Raw genomic sequence first — 23,347 nt, forward strand, 5'->3', positions numbered from 1 at the left:
CCTTTGCTTAGTGCTGCCTGTTGCTCTGCTCCTTGTGGGACAGCATTTATTACAGCTGATATTAACAAAGGTTGTGTGTGGAGCAATCCAGAAGCTCCTATCAGGTGTGACTGCAGCACATTGCTGTAAGCATGCTGCCCCCCAGTTTGCAACAGAGAAATGAACCTTAGCTGCTCTTTGGTAGCTACACCCACTCTTTTTACCTCTGACTGGGCACCATTCTCTGTTGGTGTAACTCAAATGATTATTGCCAGAAGGGAATTTGTCTCAGCTGTTATAAAGTTTGTTTGACTGGGAAATCCCGCCCTGCAGCGTCAAAGATTGCAACAGCCTCTGAGAGAAATGAAAGTGAAACGAAGATCAACCAAAAGCTATGGAGCCAGAAGAGACTCTGCAGAGGGTGGCTGTCTAACAAAAGCAACTCCACTATGAATTTTAGGATTTATATGGCAATTGGTTGCTTCCTATGCACTGGTATGTATAACTAATATTTTTGCATGCATTGTCCTGCTATGTAAAATGAGACCGAATCATTTTATATGCTAAATTCTTGTTGCCAGAGCCTGCTGGTTGCTGAGATGATTTCAATCCTGTTATAAAAGAGAATCCTTCTTGGCCTAATGGTGGCTTTAACTACAGAACACTGCTGAACCACATGGCCTTGTTTTTATGTCATAAAAATTAAGATTTTCAAGAGTGACTAGTGATTTTTGGATACCTCAATTTGGGTCATCCAGAATTCTATAAAATGCCCAGCTGTAAGATGGTGCTGAAGTGCTGACCATTATTAATATTTTATTAGCAGTCCTCCAGCATGTTGTTGTTTGCTCTCCTCATGCAGTGACTCTCCAGGCCTCTGAGTAGCCTGGCTCAATTTTCAGGATCGCTCTTTCTGCTTCTGTCATGCCCTGCATGCTGGTGGGTTGTTTGGGGGGTTGGTTTGTTTGGGTTTTTTGCTCCTTCTAGTCTAGTTCTTATAAAAATGTTGATTAGTGATTTTCTTCATAACAGCACAAAGTTCTATGACCAAAAAGCAAAATGTATTTGCTCAGGGAAAATTCAATATCTTCTGTTAAATCACCCCCACCCCCAAATAATTTTGTGGGTAAAGAGCCTGAATGTACGGTGGATTCAATGGAATTTCAAAATCTGAGGATTTCTGACTGTTTGTTGTACTCCTGTAATTCAGGAAAATGCCCCTTCACCCCCAAAAAAGTAATATTCCAGATGCTATGGACCTAATGGATCTATTAAAACTGCATAGAAAAGGTGATAGCTAAATGCATTAAATTCTTTCACATGGGAAAACAAAACTTAAGAGAGTATTTTTTTTATTGTTAAATGATCAGTGGTATATTTTTTTTAATGCATTTGTGCATGTTTTGCCTTTAAGGAATCCTAAAGCACCGTAATGGAATTGCAACAGCAGGTTCAACCTTTAGTAAAAGTAGGCAGCTTTCCTGCTTGTTTGAGACAAGTGAAACGATCCTGTTGTCAAATGAAGTCAAGTACATCAGACAGAATGCCTGGCTGCTGGTGAGTGGAACCGAATCAAAGGACACTGAGGGACCTCACCCAGAAAATCCTCCTGCTGGTGATACCATCACATTTATCATACAAGGTGAGTTAGCCGTTTAGACACTCAAGGCATATGAGCAAATTTGGCTCCCATTTGAGGTGTCGTAAAATAGGTGCAGACTGAGGCTTGAGGCGACCAAAACTGGGCAGACAAATCTCGCTTGCAGGGGGGTGTGGGGCGTGTCCTTCAGGTTGCTCAAGCAAATATTGGAGTGCCACACACAGATCATCCGTGAGTCTCACATTCCAGAACCTTCGTGGGACCTGGGGGTGATCTCAGAGTGTGGGGGCCTGGCGTGGTTGATGATGATGATCCACCATTGTCAGGAAGCCGGTAATACTTGGAGAGGTCTGAAAGCAATTAGCCAGTAAGAGTGCTCTTGCTTTCTCTTGGTTGGAGGCGCCCCTGCCCCCCCACCCCTCGCCCCCCAAAAAAAAGAGAACTGGTTTATTGCTATGCTTGCATTTTCTTCCTGTCACTGCGGGTGGGCTGGGTTGTCCAGAGTAGCAGCCTGAGTCATTCACTGACTGTGTAGCACAACAGCAGCCTTTCTGATCAAGGCAAATGCTTCCCTGTCTCTGAGGCCATACCTCTCAAAAGTTACCATTTCAGCCTGCTGAGGAATACAATTATACTTAGCGCTTCTGTAACTCTTTACACCCCCAAAGTCCTTTACAAACATTAATTCATCTGCCCAAGTATCATTACCCCCATTTTTCCAGTGGGGACTCTCCTGATCTTCCAAGCCCACGCAGCAAGTCAGGAGGGGGATTCAATGCGTATGCAGCTGGAATTCAAGTGTACAAATATATCTCACTCAGCCAGTCTGGAGCTAAAGCATCAGTGCACCTTGTTCTTTTCTTGTTCAATTACTATAAGCTCCAGTGTCCTCCCCTGGAAATCTAGCTTTCTGCTGCTGTTGACTGGCTGGATGGCAAATACAAAATGAAAGACCTGATATGAAGCAGCAGCCTGCATGTGTTGTCATAGATCCATCTTCTGGCAATGCCACAGACTGATAAGCAGAGGATGCCGCATGTGCATTTCTTTACTTAATGTGTGGGAAAGAGATCAACAGGCAAATAATTATTAAGATGCTATTAATCAATCATATACGTGAAGATAGATTCCTCCCTCGGCGCACGCATTAATAGATCATACAAAATAAGTCAAGGAATCTACAGAGCCATTCTTCATTCCATACATTCCTTCTCATTATGCCCAGCTTGCTTATTTGTGCAAATGAGGTTGCCAGTAAAATGTTGGGAGATTGTGGTTCAGGCAACGTAAGTGCATATGATCAAAGTATGGTTTTTTAATCCCTTATAATTGGGCCAAAGAAGAATGCATTTTCACTAGACAACCAAGAGGTGTGTGTCCCAATTTCAAGCTTTTCCCAAAAGGTATTAGAAATCTTTAAAAAAAAGATGGATCAAAACTATTTAATGGTAGGAGTGTATGTTTTCACTCCATTCATGATCAGAAATGGCTGAGCTGTTATTGTTCAAACTTAAAATTCATCCATGGCCAGAGACCAGAGCTGGAAAACCTCTCTGCAAAATGAAAGTTACAAGCAATTAAAATAAACCCTTTGGAATGGGAATGCTTGGTCAACTTTAATGATGACTATTACTGTGCACTCCAGCTACTGTATTTCTCTGTGTGCACTCACACTGGGTGCTCAGCCTATGGAACTCATTGCCACAAGATGAGATCAAGAACTTAGCAGGATTCAAAAGGGATTGAATAAATATGAATATCCAAAGTTGTAACAATAAATGTTTATATATATATATAAAACCCCGCATGCTTCAGGGCATAACACAAACTCTTACTGTTAGGGGTCAGGAAGAATCTTCCCTGAGGGGTAGGTTATCCCATAACTACTTACTGCAGGGTTTCTTGAACCTTTCTCTAAAGTATTTGGTGCTGGCTGTTGTTTGTGATGGGTAACTAGAAGGACCCCCTGATCTGTGGCTATTCTTACGTTTAACAACATTTTTATATATATTATAAACATGTAATACATGAATAGCAGTGTCCCCCGTTCTGAGCTGGGTTCCCCATTTCCCCACTGCAAGACACAAAGTAGGAGTTCTTGCATGTGTCCAGCTGTGGGGAAAATTGGGCCCCCTGCTAATTTATTAAATGAATAGATGCTGTGCTATATTATAAATTGGCCAGTAGATGTCAGCATAACATCCTACAACTAAGCATGGACTCGTTTGTTTACCGACAAGGGCGTGTTGATCTATGTCAGACTGTTTTCTGTGTGCCACTGCCAACGCACCCTGACTAGTTTCAGCAAATATTTTTACAAGAGAGAAATGTAACAGAAGGATGAGCCTTTCCTTCCGTGAAAGAATGACAGTGAATGGAGTGAAGATCTAAACAGTATGCGTTTGACATGACAGGGTCCGTTATTAGTGCATTTTACTGAAGAGTTTTCCATAAATTCCCTGATTTAGTCTCAGAATATCAAATGCAGCATTTTGAAAATATAGCAGCAGGAATGAAGAAGGTGTTCTGATTCCCACAGTGAGGAGGGCTGTGGATACAGCGGTCTGTAGGAAGGTAGATCTAAGGAAAGGGGGTTACCAAGTACATAGTTTTAGTCATATTATTTTGTAATACTTAATCGCTGTCATGACCCTGTTTTGTCACTCAAGGCAGCTGATCTGACTCCAAATTCAAACAGGGGGCCGGGTGGCTGTGTTGAGTAACTTTCACAATTCAGCATAGATCTATGTATCTGTTAAACTGTTCGGATGCTTAAAGTATTCTTGGTTCATCTCCTTTTCATGGGGGGCAAGAGGACTCCAGATGGGGGGGATTGGCAGTGGGACATGGAAACCTTTCACCTTTAGCCCACAGGTCCAGATCCAAGCCAGCTGATAGTGACTGTGACGTTTGACTCCCATCGGTAAAGGGTTCAGTCGGTGTTTGCCTTGTAACTCGGGATGTCTTGGGGCTCGCCGTGGAGCTATAGTTCAAAACTGACCCAACTGCCTGCCAGCAGCCCGCAAGCCGCACCCTGGCCTTGTCCAGCTTGCTTACTCCTTGCAGGCTGACTTTAGGACCCTTCCAGCCCTGAATTCACCCCAAAATCGTCCTCTTGGAGGGTCTGGTCCTTCTCACTCGACCCTCGGAGAAAAAAAGGCTGAGATTCGCTGCTTCTACGGGAACAGTAAAACACGCCAACCTGTCCGCTTACTAGTAGCTCACGCTTTACTGAACTTACCCAGCACTGATGATTTATAATGAAAGCAAGACAAGTTTATTCACAAAAGAGCATGGATTAGTGATACCAAGTAAAAGAAAGAAAGGTAGAGACGGTTACATGCAAATTAAATGTGTGCTTTCATTTTTCAAGTGTATAACTTTAATCGAGCAAGGTACACAGCCTCTGTTCAAGAAGGGTTCTCCCTTGCCCTCCCTTCTCCCCCACTCCACTGTCCTTTCCAGCTTTTTACTGGCCGGTGTGGCCAGGACCTCTCACAGAGATCAAATCGGTGTCTTTATCTTCTTGAAGTGGAGGATAACTTAGGGCTTCTCTCCCTGTCTCTTTATAGTTCAGGTTACCTTTGTAATTGATTCTTCTGACAGGCCACCTCCAGAAAAAGTTCATTAGTTCATGCTGATTAAAGGACCCCTGAGGTCTGAAAGATAAAGCTCCATGTTGGTTCCAAATTATTTCTTCCTGTTGCAACCTCTGGCACAAATCAATAACCCGTTGAATTTGGGCCACACCTGCTCTGAGGTGTCGGCCTCTTTCCTTTGTCTCGGAGGGGGGGAGAAAACCAGTTTATCAAGTCCCCTGCCACGCCTGGTTTAAATACCTTTTAATCACTGACTTCAAAGTGTAATATCAGTGAGTGTTCATAATTCACACCCAGCTTTGTTAGGTATATTTTACAATGATATTATTGACCAGTGGGTTGTTAGTTTTCAAATGATGCTTCCCAAGGCATATTTGGCACAAGAATCACTGCAGTAGTGTGTAGGACGTGACTCTGGCGGTGCCTAGGGTCACGTGACTGAAAGTTATCCGCGGGTGGCTGGCCAGCCTGAAACGAGTAGGCGGTTCTCGTCCCAGGCCCTAGTGGACAAGTGCCCGTGTCAGTGAGCCACTTTTATAAGTCTGGCAGAAGAGCTGAGTGAGCATGGACATTGGGAACCAGATCCTGAGTTATGGCTTAGCTATACTTGGTGCATTAGGATGGCAGGTGCTGTCAGCCCTCTTCTGGCACTGGGCCTTCTTGAGCACAGATGAATGCCAGACACAAAGCAGAGCAGCCCAAAGATTGAAATGTGAAACAACTCTGAAGGTTGATCAACCTTGTCCCAACTGCCCCACCTTGTCCTGACCGTGCTCCCCTTCTCCCCAGCCACATCTCTTGGTCGTGCTCCATATGCCAGGGCAGCTGGGATGAGAATGACATAAGTCACTACGGCAGTTCTGTGCCATGTCGGGACGGCACAGGCAGGGCTAATCCTCTGCTACTCAGCTTTGCTGGCTTTGCCCTATGGCAGGGAATGATCAGAACCTGACTTTCCTTTAGCGCCTGGTTGAGGCACATTAGTAGATCACTGTGGGTCGTGCTGCAGGTTGTGGCTAAACAGAAGACTTCAGGGCTTACCTACATGGGAAAAGACACACAATCACACTACACTGCAGCCTCAGAGTACCTTTGTGCACCTAGCTTAATACGCTTTGGAAGTATTCTAAGTTAAACCACAATAAGAATGTGCACATGGGGAGCTGAAGTGGAGTAGCTCGCACATTTTAAATTCACACCCTAGCTTAGTGCACACTAACTTCCCTGTGTAGACAAGTCCTCAATCTTCACCAGCATTAAATTCACGTAGTAGATGAATATTTAATCAGTTTGCAAGAGTGGGAAGACGAATCTGCCAGAGTTAATCCTCTTGGGAATGTTGTTAGCTTGCACTGTTCTATCATCACCAGATCAAGTTAATCACAACGTAGGGGGGATACGCAGAGTAAATTTTCCTCAAACTAGTCACAACAATGTAGGAGGATTCGGAGTAAAGATTGGCTTACTGGAGTCATTTCATGCAGTACTGTGCATGAAGGGAGGGGAATCTGAGCTGCAAAATTCAGATCTTGATCCAGGTTTCAAATTCCCCTGCATGTTTGGGTGTTTGCTTTGGGTTTATCTTTAGAAATAACATTTTGTGATTATGATGAAATGTCTCATTGTGTATATGGCAGGAGACGAAGAGTAGCAACGATATACTGCATAAAAAAAGAGACCTCAAGGGGCAAGAATAACCCTATGTTTGCAAAATGTATCTTACTAGAATGTAGTCCCCAAAGTATCCCATTATTCAGTCTGCTAAACTCTATGCTTTGCTAAATGCACTGGAGTGCTGTCAAATTCGTGGAGGATATTTTCATTCTCTGCTGGTGACTGGTAAAAATAAATCCTGACTAGATGAGCCCTGCAGCTGTCATGGATAGCAACCCCTCTAAAAATCAGGACATCTGTCTGTTTTCTTGGACTGATATGATTGTGTCTTTGGCTATTCTTTGAGGCAATACAAGGTCTGTGAACTGCTTAAGTGCTTCTTAAGCCTCTGTTCAGGGATGAGTTTCACTCTTTAAGTCCTTGGATGGGAATAAAAAAAGCAGTTAATATTCAGAGCCGACTACCAAAAATTCCTTAGAGTATACTGATAATATTTGACCGTCTGCCAGCTCAGTGATATTCGTTTCAAATATGCTGAAGACAGTAGATCTGATTCTGAACTCGCTTAAATCTTGTTTCTCTGGTGTAACTCCATTGATTTCTGCATAGTTTCTCCAGATTTGCACCAGGGTAACTGAGAGGAAAATCGGGCTCTGTAATGTCATTACCCTCATAAAGCAAGGGTAATTAGCAGTGAAGGAGAGGTGCATGTGGTATTCATTAACAAGCATATTTATCTTAGTCGTGAGAAGATGCAACCAAATTAGGTCCACAACTCTGCAACTGGGTCCAAAAACACAGACACTTGAGCCTATAAAGAGCATGTTGTAAGACTGAGGGGTTTAGGGAGAAGATTTCCATGCTATTTGTTTGTGTAAATGTGCTGAGAGTGGGTTGCAACTGAGATTGAATAGGGTTGCATAATACTTGCTGGTTTTGGCTGGTGTCCATCAATAGTTCAACTCTCTCTATGATATTTATTAACATGAACTGGGATTCTAACTGGTACATGTGTATTTTTTCATGCAGAGCCCTCACTGGATATCCTTCAACACGTGGATGAGGATGTAGACAAGCTTGAATGTAAGATTAGCAGATATTTTACAGATAACACCCAGATCCTGTGGCCTGGGATACAAACTCGAAGCGATAGAATAGATTCGTGGTTCACCGGCACCATAAAGCACCTGGCTGACACATTCACCGTTACAGTCTTTTTGGTACAATCAGGTGCCAGCACAGAGGCGGAGAACCGAATCCCTGGAGATGTTTCTCAAGGCAATGCAGAGAGATTTTATCTTTCAGGTAACAACAACGCTATCAAAGGATAATCCTAATTTGTACATCTACAGCGCCTTCCAAATGAGGACTTTAAATTTTACGATATCGGTGTGGCATTGTAACTACAATGGGAGTTAGTTGATGCAATAACTAACAGGCTATTTTTAAAGTATCTTATTGGTGGGTTTAAAATATGAAGAAGGTGCTTTGCTAAAGTTGTGTATAATAGAAATAATTAGCCTCATTCTTATTTACACTAGGGCGGTATTGCCAGTTCTTGCAGTTTTATTTTGGGTGTCCTGATATTCGGTGTTTTCCTTAAAACCCCAGTTCCTGTATCTATTTCTTTTTTAAATCTCATAATTTTTAAGCCAATTTCATGGTTTTGAGAAGCATGCCTCATGGTTTTTGAATGCTTAAGGTGGTCAATATAGCCAGGCCTCCGGACTCCATTGTAGCAATCTAAAGGGGCTTGAAAGTAAATGTAAATATAACTTGCGTTGCCAGAAAAGTGTAACATGGCCTTAGTCTAAATGAGAATTGCGGGGGCAGGTGTGCATGCATGCAAACACAATTACAAGCATTCGAGCTTACACAGAGTCTTCTTCAGTTCTGGGAAACTAACTCAGTGTCATAGTACTGATGGCAATCTGTACTATGACTGTGTTTAGCACCGTTCATCCAAAATCTGGTTACTCAGATGCTTTATCATCTGTATTGCAGGTGTGTTCTTGGTACGCACAGGACCCTCTCTAATCCAGTCTGGCTTGAATAAGGATGTACTCCTCAGCTGTGCTTTCTCAGTTGATCACCACACAGATGTCACCATCAAATGGGTATTACAGCAGAAAGGGGCACAAAAGAAGGTGGTATTTGCCTATAACGGATCTACCAGGCAGGTGGAACACAAGAATAAGCGGGCTGAGATGTTCCTAGCAGAGATCCCAAAGGGAAATGCTTCTCTCTTACTAAGAACAGTGGAAATAAGAGATGAAGGAATCTATTCTTGCTCCGTATTTGTGTCTTCGCTTCTTGGGACACAGGATATCCAGCTGGAAATAGTAGGTAATTGACTGATTGTTTTTAAGTATATTGGGCAACAGTCAACATTTTGTATTAGAAGGACGAGGCGTTTGACGGAATCGGCATGGGGAAAACATTGTAGGTGTTCTCATGTACCAAGATAAGAGGATACGTGCCTTGATATGGACAGGTGAGCACATGACAGTGGCTGTGTGGTGTTCTGCATTTATGAAGGGCTCAGCTGGAACTGAGCAGAGGAGGAGAATTTGTGAGGTGCTTTGTCAGGATCCAGTCTCCTTGTCATGTGATCACTATCTCCCACTGCAGTGCTTTTACCCATTGCCCTTCAATTTTGTTTCTGTGGGATAAACCACTGCTATGTCTAACCCCATCGGGGACGCAAGACCAGAGCGACAGGTTGGGACAGATCCAGCAACAAGGATCTGTGCTCTCCGGGGGCTGGAGATGTAAATATAACTTTAATTGCTTTGTCTTTCTATAACAAAGATAGGTCAGCTGACTTTTTAGCCAGTGGAGCATCTTTTGGGAAATCCTGCAGTGCCACTAGGTCATATACAGCAAGCACCTTCTTAAAAAAAGACAATCGCTACACTTAGAAAGGGAAATGACACAAGTACTATGGTAAACCCTAACTTCTGTGTGTGGTACCTGTCAAGGGTTTTTTAATGGTTCCATGCCATTCCTCTCAACCAGCCAGTGCTCAAATATGGATCACAATGGGTCAAAGACCCCCAAAATAAGTGGCGAGGGACACAAATGTTCTTGGTGTAGGAAGCTTTATAATGCTGTGGGATTCCTTCCTTTGGTGGAGTGAATCTGTCTTGTGATTCTGCATTTCTGGTGCAAACAGTTTTCAGCAATATAAGTGAGGGAAACCAAATTTGTGTGGACTGTAATTATGGGGCTAGAAAGAGTGATATCCTTTGAAATTAGGGCTGTTAAATGGTGCCATTTTAATAGCTTAATAAATGATATGGATAGAATTTATGGGCGAAGAGATGCAGCATTGTAATAACTTTTTTTTAATTCACCAGAAAAGCCCACAGTGACCCTCAATGCTGACATGCTGTCTCTGGTGGAAGGAGATGAACACAAGGTGATCTGTGACATCAGTCACTTTTACCCTCATGACGCAGAGGCTCAGTGGCTTCAGGAACCGAAGGAGCAGGGGTTGCTCCCCCATGTGGTGAATCATGTTGTCTTTAGCAGTCACAGGCAGAACAATGATGGGACTTACAGCTTCTCCAGTTACTTCCTGCTTAAGGCCTCCCTCAGAGACGATGGGTGTAGATACACCTGCCGGGTGGAGCATCAAAGCCTGAAGTATCCAATCAGGAAAAGCCTGACGGTGAAAGTGACAGGTACGCTGTTCTCCTGAGGAAACAGCATTGCCTTCTTGACTTCTTAGCCCATGGCAAATCCAGTCAGGAATTTTCTGCTGACATTTTTCCTGACCAGAAAATGGTTTTTCAATGACACAGAAGTTTTCATGACAAAATTTCCATTTCTGTCCAAAAAAAAAAAAAAAAAAAAAAAGTCATTTTGGTTTTTTTTGACAAAAAAAGTGTGTGTGTGTGTGGGGGGAGGGGGGTGTTGCAAAACAAACTTAATTTATAATCAGCTTTTAGGGGCTGGGTGGGGATGGAAATCCTTTCCTGACCAGCTCAACTCTGTGATGATAATTAATTTGTTAAAGAAAAACAGAGTGCCTGGTGCAGTAGAAAGCATGGGAACAAAGGCGGTCCCTACTCTCAAAAGCTTACTGGGAGGCAGGGGAAAAGCAGAGGTCAGAGGAACTCAATGGATGCCTGAGTTTCTCCTTTCCAATGGGCAACGGAGGAGGGGCTCTCTGGGAGGGATTTCAATGAGTGGTTTGGGGAGCCTAAATGCTACCACAACAGAAATTAGTAATAATAACCACCCCTAAAAACTTTGTTTCTGTGGGTTATCTCCCACCCTCTTGTTCAGCTATCAAATATCAATAATAACCTCTGTTCAGGGTACTTCCTGGGGATTAATAGCTAACTCCTCTCAACTTCAGGCCTTTAACGCCATGTGGTCATAAATCCCACCTCAGTCATTGTTACTTTCATCCCCGAAAGTTCCTTGAGGTATCCGCTGTTCTATTCATTTTATTTTGTTTTTAATCTTCTGCAACAGACTGTTTAACACGCACTGGTGTAATATGGCTTCGGCACTGTAGATCGTGTCTGTGTCCTTTAAGAAGTATCATGGGATTTATTTTTCTCTGCAGGTTGTTCTTCTAAAATTGTTCTTTTTCTTTTAAATTTATTTATGGACAGAATCTACCTCATCAACTTGGCTCCTTGTCATCCTGTTTGTCCTCGCTGCATGTCTGGTTGTGGCGTTGTATTGTCTTCACAAAGGTAAAACAAGAAAAAAGTGTGTGAAAACCAGACTTTGGGGTAGAAAGGAATTTGCTGCTGATGGCGTCACTGTCGTCATTATTATTATGATGTACTACATTATTATTATTATTTGTACTACTGTAGTGCGTAGGCGTGTTAGTCGTAGATCTGGACCCCACTGTGCTAAGCACTGTAAAAAGACAGTCCCTGCCCTAAGGAACTTACAACCTAAATACAAGACAAGAGACAACAGATGGATACAGACAGATAGAAGGGGGGGGAAGTACAAGGAAACAATAAGACCAGACTGGTCCGTGTGACAGGCAGTGGTCTCAGCACATCAGCAGCCTAACTGTTGTTCTATTGAAATACAGGGTAAGATCCCCAAGTGGTGTAAGTTGATATCGCTACATTTGAGTCAGTGGAGCCAGGGTGGTTTACACTGGCTGTGACTTTAAGCCCAAATCTTTAACTGTAACTGAGTTGTCTTGTTACGGCTGTGGAGTGGCGTCAGGAGTTCAACATTCTTACTTACCAGTCTCTCTTTCTTTTCTACCCTAGTGAGGCATGCCAGTAAGGTACGTTTGTGTTCTGTTTTCTATGTAGAATACACATTACCTTTACACGCTTTCCATTGTGCTGTTCTCTAATGTGTTTGTCTTTTTTTTTTTTTTAATTTCAGCCAAAACCTTACTAGAGCACAAGACCTTTTGGTCCAGTCAGGTAAGAGGCAGAGGATCCAGCTGGCAATATGAAATAACCCTGTAGTTAGTTCTAGGTTCTTCCCAGAAAATACTTACCATTTTTGACCAGCAGTAGTTTAATATTATCTACACACGCAGTCCAGTGGAGAGGAAGTACAGAAAAACAACGTGCTCTGTACTAAGAATGATGCTCCAATCAGGCAAGGCTTTCTGTGTGATCCTTTTATGAAATCAACATAAAATATCCTTTTCTCTCCCTTGCTTTTAGGACATGCTGTTCCCCATCTGAGAACCGAATCAGCACACAGAGAATGGAAAGAAAGACCATGTGCCTCTGTCTTCAGCCTGCTCTGTATTTGCACTGTTAGCCCTAGATTGTGTTTCTCCAAACATTGGGCCTGATTTTGTGTTGTCTTGCACACATCGTAGTCCTTTACACTGTAAAATGCTACTGCTGGTGGGAGTGGAGAATTCTGATTTGGGGGCATTACACACAAGGCGCAAAGGAATGAAAAACTGAATGAATTCATAAAATGAATGAATGAAGAAGTTGAGCCTGGGCTACACACACTGATTTCTTTTGTACTGCTATAAATGTTGGTTAGCGGCATGAATTTTTTTAAACGGATGCAGCCAGGAGTAGTAATACCAGTACATGCCCCAGGTGGATAGCTCTTCCCCTTATCATATGGTAATAAGAGATACTAAAAAAACTGCCTCAACACCAGCAGGGACTGTAATACTTTTTGGTGATATAGTTAAAGTATACCTTGTATGTAGACAAGGTCATAGATAAGATCCTTAAACGTTATGGCCCAAAATCTTTGTTGCCCTGCCCCTTGTGTAATCATTTACACTCGTGCAAATTGGGTGTGAAATATTCCCAGTCTGGTTTAGTAGCATTTTGCACTGACTTTGGCCAGGTTTACATGTTGTGGGGGGGCGACAGCAGCATCACTACCAGCAGTGTAGGAGTTTTTCCTGTCACTGTAAAACCACCGCCGCCCCACCTCCCCCATGGTAGCTAGGTTCACAGAAGCGTTCTTTTGTCAACCTGGCTCTGGGGCTCAGGGATGAGGATTTTTCACGCGCCCCCCCCCGAGCCCATGATCTAATCGACCGTGCCTTTGGTGTAAATAACTACACAAGGTGCAGGTCAGTGCAGGAGAATTTGGCTTTATAACATAATATAAGTGGACTGCAAGAGTTCTACTCTGTTCCCCCTGTCTTGCCTCTGTGCTGTTGTTTCACCACTGCTGCTCTGAGTCCCTTTGTCTCTGCAGTACTTGCCACCTGGAACAAACTTCCTGTATTTCTCTGGTTTTTCTGATGCTTTATCCTTCCGAATATCTTCAGACGTGTCTTTGCTCTGCTTAGTCCTGTTACTTTTTCTCTGGTAGCTGTAGAAATGTGTGTAATTTAATCTATGTAACATGCAGACAACACCTTTACACTGTTGCTTACTCTAACATGCGCCATCTGGTGCCTGCTCAGTGTCTCTCACGTCTGCCTTGGGGGTACAGTTTGTGTGAAAGAACTTACTCAAAAAGGGGTTGCTTCACACTGTACATGCCATTGCTGGGGTGCGGTTTTACAGTGGTGCTTCTTTCAATGTACTGCACCGCATGTGGGGCCCTGGCTGTCTTTTTATGTGCACAGCCAAGAATTCAGTTCTAGACCTGAAAACGATCCAGAAATTGAAGCTGTTGTCAGAATGTGGAAGCCTGGTAGGTAAGCAGAGAATATCTTACCTGTGCCCCGCCATCTCATGGACTGCTTGTTGGGTTGCCAGGTGATATTTAAGGTATTGGTTTTGACCTATAATGCTTAGGACCTGCCTACCAGAGACGCTGCCTCTGTCCTTGAGCCGTGTGGCTGAAGTTGAGATTAGCAGAGGTGTGGGAGTCCTGGAGGGCTACTGCCTGCATTCTGTGTGCGGACCCCACCGCTTTCTAATCAGCTCCCCACCCCAGTCTGATAAACGTCAGGGCCCATTGCACAACTCATTTTCCCCTCCAGGTATTTCAAAATGGTGGTTGTGGCCAGGCAGGTTGATTATAAGGGTGGGAAATTGTTGGAGAGAGAGGGTTGTTTTTTTTTAAGTTGTCTGCGTCCCTGGTGGTCTTTGACAGTGACTTCTTTGGCTGCACTTGGAATGTATCTTTAAGTCATGGTGACTAGAATGTATGGAAATGTGTGGAGCCCATTTGTACAAATCTAAAATCAATCTGCTTGCTGGTTTTCCTAGTTTTGTTAAATGCAAAGGAGTCCATTAAACAGCAATAAAGAGGCATAAGAGAAACTCCAAATAACTGCTGGTTTGTTTGATTGGATTCTTAAATCTCTGGCTGCTGGTATAGGCTCCATGGATTTGTTACCCCTCATGTCTCAATATTCCCAACCTGGTTTTTATTGTCTGGCTGGCTCAACAGGGGCCCAGAGTTCTGTCAAACACAACTGCAGGCTTTGGCACGTCCATGTGCTCTTCGTTTTCCATTTTGGTAGGTTTGCACCCTCCACACCACAGTTGCACTGTAAGGCCGTGTCTAGACTGAGCTTTTAGCCACAGGTGTCGCTGCATTTACTCCAGTGCAAATCACATTGGCACTTGTGCTAGTGGCTGAAATTCCAGAGTGAAATCCTGGCCCCATTGACTCAAATGGGGACAGGATTTCGCCCCTAATATAAGACAGACTCGGTTTGATATTCTGCTTGCATAGTGCCCTCAGTTTGTGCCTGGCTCCTGCGGGCGAAGAGCCTGCCCCAACCTTTTCCATCCTTGCCCTGAGGGAGAACAAGGACTGCTCCTGGCAGTTGAAGTGGCAGGTGAAAAGCATGCTGCATCATCTTTACAGATGGTATAGCCACAGGGTATAGCAGGATCTCCTGTCTGAGGTACAAAGCCCCCACATAGGACAATGCACTTCATTGTCCCTACTGTAGAATCTGGTGCAAAGCAACTATATCAGTTTGGCTGAGGGTGCAGAAGGGAGTGAGACACCAATCTCCGTTTGGCTTCTTCAAAAACCCCCGTGTTATAATCCTGTGGACCCTGCCTGCTGAATCATAAATGATGGAAGAGACACTGTAGTATAATTACTCCCCATGAAACTTACCACTGTATTATCTTTGAGGCATAAATGGAGGAAGATTTATTCTGCCTGCTGGTTTTGTTCCCCCCCTGAAGATATTAAAAAAACCCAGAAACATTGGAGTAATCCCTTTTTAAAAAATGCCTGAAGCTTGAGCCGCATGGGCTAATTTTCTTTGTTGTTTATTCAGCTGAAGATGTAGGAACAGTTTACTAACCATGTGGCTTCCAGACAACGTCAGATATTTTTCCTGAGAGCTCCAGAAGGAAAGGACCTGGGCACTATTGCCAAACGACAGGGATTTAAATGAGTTTCTGAAAAAAATCCAATTTCATACCTTGCACATGGAGAATGTTCGTATGGGCGCAAGGGCTGGGGAAATACAGGTAAGCTATGCTAGGTGGTTACTGTAATGCTCATGTTTTAGACTACTTGAATTGCTGCTTATTTCCCTTCCCACATGTGGTTTGATTAGTGGTAGGGAATCAATGTTGTTTAAAGCTATCGCCCTAAATTACTGATGATGAGCCTTGAAGGTAGTGGGCTCTGGTTCAAAAAAGTACTCTAAATTCACCTCTGCGGGGCGGGGGGACATAAGAGCCAGATTCTCAATTGGTATAAATTGGCAGAGTTCTAGCAAAGTCAAATGAACTTGAGTGATTTCCAGCAGCTGACGATCTGCCTTTCATGTTGATTTAGGCCCAGCCTACCCCTATAACTGGCCACATTAGGGGGCGAGTACCACTTTCATACCAGTACCCTTAGAAAATCTACATGGCACTGCTATTCAAAAGCTTGTTATTGCAGGAAATGGGGAAAAGGCTTCATTTTGGAGTCTGTCTTTCATCTTAAAGAAACAGTTGTCTGGAGCTTAATATTGTAACAAGACAGGATTCCTGGAAATGTCACTTTGTATTATTCAAGGCATTCATTTATGGATTTTTTTTAAAGCAAATAATTCACATTAAAACTGAGAGAACGCCAAATTTGAGACTGCTGGTTTGGAAAATATACTTGAGGTCAACTCCGCTTATGGAAAGCAAGGGCCCTCCATCCCTGTTTTAATTTTGAATTCTGACGGAACGGGCAGTTCATGTTTAGCACCAAAAATTGATATTTTATGATTAATATCTAGCTTCAGGGGCAGATTTTGAATGCCCAAATATACACATCAATCTGACCTTAACTTTAAGCATATGCTTATGTCCCATTGAATTTAATGGAACTTAATTCAGCAAACCATTTAAGCATGTTCTTGGTCCCAAATTCAGTTCTCTCTTGAAGTAAATCAGGAGTAACTCTATTGAAGTTATTTCAGATTTACACCAGTATAAATTAGCAGGATTTAACAGAATGTTGGATCAATTTTCCATTTTGAAAAGATGTCTTAAAGTGTACTCCACAGCACGGTAACTAGTAGGTTAAGAGCTTCATGTGATGGAAACTGACCCTTGCAATCAGTGGAAGTATACCAGTTTATCCAGATGAGGAGCTGCCTTATTGGTTGAGCCATGCATTAACGTGACTTTTCAGCTTTCTGTTAGGGCCTGATTCTGCTCTCCTACACTGCTGTGAAGCAGGAGTAATGCTAGTGTAGTCTATGGCATTAAACCAGCATGAAAACATGTAAGGGATATCACAAACAACCTTTGCAGGTTGCAGTTGAAGCCAAACGCTTTATCAGTGCACATAAATCCTAGTACGCTTACAGGCACAAAATATGTCATTTATTGTGAACTTTGCAAAGACACGGTTAAGCAACAAAATATACATTTTTTAACTTTTAGAATTAATTTTATACATAACAAATACAATATGCTACCATAGCAATAAATTAAATATACATTATTTACACAAACATAGGCAACCAGTAACTCTACCAAAAAAAAATAATTTTTTTGTCAGATATATCTCATTTTTTTCCCCACACTGTTACCTCTCTTCACATTCTACATTTTAGGAAATCCTTTGGAGGATTCTATACAGTGCTACATTCATGATTTAAAAAAAGATTGAAAGCATGCTTTAAGATTTGGAAAAAAAGAAACCTTTACCATTTAAAAAGGAAACAGAATTTTGAACCTAAATTAAAGCCCCATGAATTAAAGGTCTGATCGCCAGTGGGGCTGAGTCCCCACCATGGCAGTCATACGCACTGAGTGCCTCTCCCAAAGAGAACTAAAAAATCTTTTGCACAGACCCTCAGCTGGTGTTGATGTGTCCCTTTACACCAGCTAGCTATTTTGGTTTGGCCCTTCATTGCTACATTAACCAAGGCCCCAGTTCACAAAAACAGTTATATACGCGCTTCAGTACATCTCTTTTCAGCCAAACACTTTCAGGTCCGTGCTTTCCGTGGATAGCAGTGAGACTTATGCAGGAAAGCACTTACGTACACGTAAGTTTGTTTACACAGCTGCAAACCAATCCGCTTTCTGCTACTGAAACAGCAGCATAGTGAGAGGCAGGCCAGAATTCTCCATTTCAGTCGGCACTTGAGCTTTCCTAGCTGCAATGGGAGGATTGCCTGTTAGCTAGTTGAGGTAGGGTTTCCAGACACCCAGTGACTTAGGAGCACAAGTCCCATCGACTTTCAATTTGCTGTGCTGCTAACTCCCTTAGGAGCTTTTGAAAATCCCACTGTTGACGCTAGACTGAGAACCCCAGTGACGGCTGTGGAAGTTCTATGCAGGTAGTAAGTGCAGTCTGTGTGCTGCACATTAGAGAGGAGAACGGCTTCCCCTTAGTGCTGAAATAAGTGGTGGTAAAGTTAAAGCATAAAACAAAATGATTCCCAACTGAGGGCCAGGCCTTCAGTGATGTCAGTGGAGCTATGCCGATATATACCAGCTGAGGCTCTGGCCCTGAATCTCTTATTTGGAAATTAAAAATAAATATGCAGTGTTTGCACTTCCGTTATGCCCACGTTAATACAATAAAAGATCAGTGCAAGACAGACAGCAAAACACTGTCCTTGTAGCTACAGTTGGAGATTATGTCCCACAGAAATCCCTATATTTTGTTGTCCACATAAAGGATGACAAAAATAACCTTGTTTCTGAATCCCATTTTTCACTCAAACTGATAAAATGCACTGCCCTATTATTTAGTGTATTAACTAGAACTACTGAGGATTTCCTCCAGTGTCTGCAGTAGTTCTCGTCATCCCAGAGTATATACAGGAATCTCTTCACCCATTACTGATGTGCAGATGCCTCTAAGGCAGTGGTTCTTAACCTTTCCAAACTACTGTACCCCTGAAGCCTGAGTCCCACCCCCCAGAGGCATGTAACTTTGCCTGGAGCCACAGGGGCGCCATGAAACTATTACCTTTCTTGCCACCCCCAATACCAGCTCTGCACTTGCGACCCCTCTAAAACTCCAGGTTAAGAAACACTGCTCTAAGGTGTAGCATAGCACACAGGAGGTGAAGAAGAATACCATACCCACTTAAAATGTCAAAGGAATACAAGGCGACTATACTGGCATTGGGCTGGGACAGCAGCATTAAAACCCCTACTCTTATAAAATGTTCCAAAGTGGTGAGGGGTACAAGACGCAGCAGCCTTAAGCTCCTGAAATATTCTGGAAACTTTACCAGACGACCTTAATTCTCCATCTCATCTGAAATTCTGTGAGATTGTCATTTTGAAGAAACAGACACTTGGCTGTATTTAACTTCCTCATTTGCATTACTTAAAAGTCATTTGAATGTGATTTAACTGAGTGTCATAGTCTCTAATGAAATACCACAAGATACCACATCTTATGCTTAAAAGATCTCACAGAGATCAACACTTAAGCTAAAGATGACTTCTGTACATTCAAAGCAGCCCATTGAAATACCAAAAAGGCAAAAGGGGAAAAAAAAGGTGCTCCCACCAGGTGACATTTGAGTGCATGACTTAAAGAAATAGATGAACCAATATCTAAGGGACAGAGTGGAGAAAATATGTAAAAGTGCCACCTTAACATGCTGAAATATGAGCTCTGACCCTTAAAATGTTTTGAACCTGACATAGCTGTAGCTATTTATACCGCCTGCTGCAAAACTGGGCTTAAGAGATTGTTTAAATAAGGGAAAAGCACCACCAAAATATTCATTTAAATTCAATTCAGCGACATGAAAGTGGAAAACATTTTGACTTGGTTGTTTCTGTACAGAGCTGCATGCGTATAAGAGAGGAGAAACCCTCTGTTCTCAGAGAATAATTAATCAAATTTGGCTATTGCCCTTTGCTATGATAATTACAAGCTCTGGTATGGCAATTAGTTTTCTTTTAAATTGGCAAATTCTGTGTAGGCACTGGTAGCCCCTGTGCAACTGTAAGTAGCTGAGTTGTTAAACGGATATGTGGAGCGCTAGGGATTGAAACTGAACATTGGGTTCTACATAGTGTGTGTGTGCCACTTTGAAGTTAGAGCCTTCACTCAGTGTAGATCTAGCATTGGTCCAAAGGAGATACACTGAACTACGGCTGTGGCCCATTGCAGTCCTATTACAACTGCAGTCAGAACATCTCTACGATCTGCCTATCGGAAGCACTCCCCCTACAATGGGCTGCTTGAAAATACGGCACCGCAGGCCCACGGTCATTTGTGATGTACACCTGTATTTTAAACTCTTCTCTGTCACTTTATTTTCAAATGAGTGGGATTGGAGGGGTGTACAATTTTAATAGTAGGGTGCTTAGATGAGGGTGCCCAGTTCTGCATTTATTCCCACAAATTAGGCACCAATTTCAGAGCCCCAATGAGCTTCAAATGTAAAGCTGGATGCTCTAACATTGGACACCCACGTATGAAAATTTTCTTTCCAATTGCAGCTGCGGAACCTCCTTTAACAGTGTGTTTTTAGTGAATCAGCTGGATGAGTTTAAGGAAAAAAATGGTTTTCAGAAAGTCTCAAGTGCAAAATGACAAACTTCTTTTTAGAGAGCTAACAGAATGGCCCCATTGAGTTCATGAGTGGGCAGCTCCCCCCACCCCTGGGCTTTGGATGGGGCCTCCCTACTAACATAAAAGGACTCGGGCAACATTTTATGGCAATTGATAGAGGTATTTAGAGTTCCCAGTATCAAACTCACAACAATTACTTGCACCTCTTCCACCAACAATGAGGTTACCATCTCAGGCAGGGGCTGGAAAAAGGACCATAAAGAGCAGTGGATCCACCACCATGTCCATCTGAAAGGCCACTAAAGCATCTTTTATGGAAGAATCGTTTACTAACCCTTTGCCATCCGTCACAGAACTTACACGGCTCTTTCGCCCCATTTTCTGGATCAACAAGTCAGTTCATATTTTTTCAGTAAGAGTCGTCTGGCAGATGAAACTACAATTTAAAAAGTAGGGCCAGATGGTGTAAGTAAGTCAGCATAGCTCCATTGATGTCACTGGAGCTTCACTGCTGCCCCCAGCTGACGATCTGGCCCGAAAAATGCAGTGGGTGCTTTTGAGTTCTACTTACGATGCACCCTTACTACTCCCAGTTCAACATCAGGGCTCTGAGTGGCCTGTGCCTTGCAGAACACCTTCTTCAGGCAGTTAAACCACTGCAACGGGGCCAATCAGAATTATGCCATTTTACACTGTCTTTGCCCTGGTGTAAATGGTTGAACAAGGTGCAGGACAATGGCCATTCGGACCCCTGGGGTGTGATTAAACTGCTGCAGTTGTATTATGGAACTCCTCACGTCCAAGCAGTGGCCCCTTGAACAGGGACAGGTGAGCCAGGTGTTGGTCCTTAATAAGGCCCTAGATTACTGTAAGAGTGACACAGATTAATTGACCTGAGGGGGAAGTGGAATCTGTTGCCCTGAATCAATTATTAAAGTGGAAGGAAAAATATGGGGGCCTGATTCTTGTCCCATAGTACTGTAAATCTGTGAAAGCAAATGGGGCTGGGCTGAGACTCAACCCCATGTGAAGAAGACGAACAAGGAACTAGCTCCTCAGCTGTTTTAAATGAGTGATCTGGCTCAAGGTGCATATTTATACAGTTTGCTAAAAACATTTTTTTGTCCCTTTTCTAACAGTGTCGTCTACAAACTCTCTGGGGCTGTCTCACAAGAGCGTGTGTTGGGCTCAGGTTATTCTGCAGGCTCTTGTATACCCTCATGACACACACAAAGATACAAAGCACATTGGTACTGCCCAAGCAAAGGAGAACCTGGTTCAAGTACAAGCAAGCCCTGTTTCCAGAAATCAGCCTGGCCCCGGTGCCATGTATGATTATGGGCACATAGAACCCCTAGCCTGAGCGTTGTGGTTATGAGAGAGGGGAGTTTGCTCATGCATCACTCTCTATTCTTGGGGGGTTTTCCCAACTTTATTTTGACTTTGCACAGCCACTCCCCAAGAGCATGTCTGTAATCCATTACTCAGCAAAGAGGATGAACTGCCTCTCAGGCAGTGGGTTATGCAGTCCTGCCAAGCAAGTTTACACAAATACACACAAGCAGGTAAGAAGCTGACTGCTGTTAATTGGCTTGCCGGAGACAGATTCCAGCCAAGTGGATAGTCTCCAGCCCATATGTCCTTCTAAAGAGTGAAGGCCAAATTCTCTAATGTAAAATGGTGGCGCCTCCATTCTTCTTACTATTATTTCTATTATAGTAGTGCCTGGAGTTCCTGTTATGATAGGCACTGAACAAACACATAATAAGATAGTTCCTGCTCAAAGAGTGGGAAGGGAACGAACAAAGAAACGCACAAGTTACTGGCCCACGTTCACCCAGGGTCTTACCAACTAACTCTCAAGTCAATAGCGATCTACTGATTTACAGCAGCACAGAATTTTGCCCTTGATTTTCTCCAGAATTCCTTATCATTTAATGGAGCAGAACAAAATGAAGTAGAGGGGGAAATTCCTCCTGGCCAAGCTGAGAGTCAGGTGTAAGTGTGCATGTCTCCTGCCAAGTTCCCGCCACCCTTTAAAAAAATAAAAGCCTGACAAGTTGTTTTTCATTAAGTAACTAAAAATAAAGCACAGAGACATCCTGAAACAACAGAGGATGGCTGTCCTGCATACTTTCTGGACAAGGAAAATCATATGCTAGCTCACCTGGATAGACACAGAGTTGCAATATGAAAAAGCCTATAGGAAACAGGATTTGTTATTGAAATGTCTTCTTCCAGTCAAAGATCGACAAGATGAACTGCATTATCTTAAGACAAATAGCTACGGTACGTACAAGGAGCACAGGAGGTTAACACATTTCAGTGTACTGAGCAAGAGGATGAAGTTGCTTCAAGTACAGTGGATGCACTACGTGCTAGAAAATGCATCTCCCCCTGCAGTGCAAGAATGTGTTTTGTCAGACAGAATGGGAGTCGAGCAACTTGTTTACCAGTCTGAAATGATGGGTTCTTGTTAGAATATAGAAATTGCTGCTAGATGGCAGTTTCTTCTCGACCTAAAGGTACGGCTGCGTAGGTGACGATCTCACAATGCATCGTGGCAGTTGCTATTAGTGTAGCTAATATGGTTTCCCATTTGATGTTAGAAGAGAAGAACTTTCCCTTCGTTAGAACAGAAATTCACTGTGGGGGGAAAAAAAGAGAATAAAAACTTACTTCAGAGCTTGGTAAAAAAGAAAACTCACCCCAACAGAGAGCAGAGGTCTGTGAAAGTATGAATAAGATGTGCCACTTTTAGGTAAGAGTGAAGGCATGGTCTGATCCAAAGCCCATTGGAATCTTTCAGTTGAGGTCAGTGGTTTTTGGATCAGGCACTTGCCCAACCTATTGATAGCTCTAACAATGAAGGGCCCGATTTTTCACCGGTGCTGACCCCCTCCATCTCCCACTGAAGTCACAGGAGACCTAGAACTTGCAGCATTGCTAGCCCTAAGTATTAAAAAAAATTACATCAGCACAACACACACAAATCAGGAGATTGGCTTTAAGATTTTTTGGTTTTATTATACATTGTGGGATATTTCTGGAGTTTGAGTCTTTAGGACTCATGGTTTTAACCCTTCACCACCACTATGAGCACTATGGAAATGTTTACTGAATGAAAGCTGAGATTTTCATGGGGTAACATGACTCCAAGAAAAGC

The 23,347-nt window shown here is 43.0% G+C and overlaps 2 protein-coding genes across 9 annotated transcripts in view; one reads left to right on the plus strand and one right to left on the minus strand.

Annotated features, from left to right (window-relative positions):
• Window positions 1–364: 364 nt before the first annotated feature.
• LOC137146439 (tapasin-related protein-like) lies at window positions 365–14,584 on the plus strand. Of its 4 annotated transcripts, XM_067537701.1 has the most exons (9): window positions 365–474; window positions 1,394–1,621; window positions 7,822–8,097; window positions 8,797–9,138; window positions 10,152–10,478; window positions 11,421–11,504; window positions 12,048–12,064; window positions 12,169–12,209; window positions 12,459–12,564. In XM_067537701.1, the coding sequence occupies exons 1-8, from the start codon at window positions 429–431 to the stop codon at window positions 12,181–12,183; spliced, it is 1,335 nt and encodes a 444-aa protein (XP_067393802.1). In that variant the 5' UTR covers window positions 365–428; the 3' UTR covers window positions 12,184–12,209; window positions 12,459–12,564. The 4 variants fall into 4 exon arrangements, 3 of the variants coding, with proteins under 3 accessions (XP_067393802.1, XP_067393801.1, XP_067393799.1); XR_010917938.1 differs by having other exon boundaries at window positions 11,421–12,064; window positions 12,169–12,575; XM_067537700.1 differs by lacking the exons at window positions 12,048–12,064; window positions 12,169–12,209 and having other exon boundaries at window positions 12,459–14,584.
• Window positions 14,585–16,987: 2,403 nt separating this feature from the next.
• Window positions 16,988–23,347, minus strand: part of RAP1GAP2 (RAP1 GTPase activating protein 2) — a 204,673-nt gene continuing 198,313 nt past the window's right edge. For 3 of the 5 annotated variants that reach the window (XR_010917989.1, XR_010917987.1, XM_067538009.1), the window contains exon 24: window positions 16,988–22,827. The gene's annotated coding sequence lies outside the window, so the exon portion shown is untranslated. Of the gene's footprint in view, window positions 23,134–23,347 lie in introns of all 5 variants that reach the window. The other 2 variants (XR_010917988.1, XM_067538008.1) reach the window with 1 other exon arrangement.

The sequence above is a fragment of the Emydura macquarii genome, unplaced genomic scaffold (assembly GCF_026122565.2).
Source record: "Emydura macquarii macquarii isolate MOO-44397 ecotype Brisbane River unplaced genomic scaffold, CSIRO-AGI_Emac_v2 contig_450, whole genome shotgun sequence".
Classification (NCBI taxonomy): domain Eukaryota; kingdom Metazoa; phylum Chordata; order Testudines; family Chelidae; genus Emydura; species Emydura macquarii.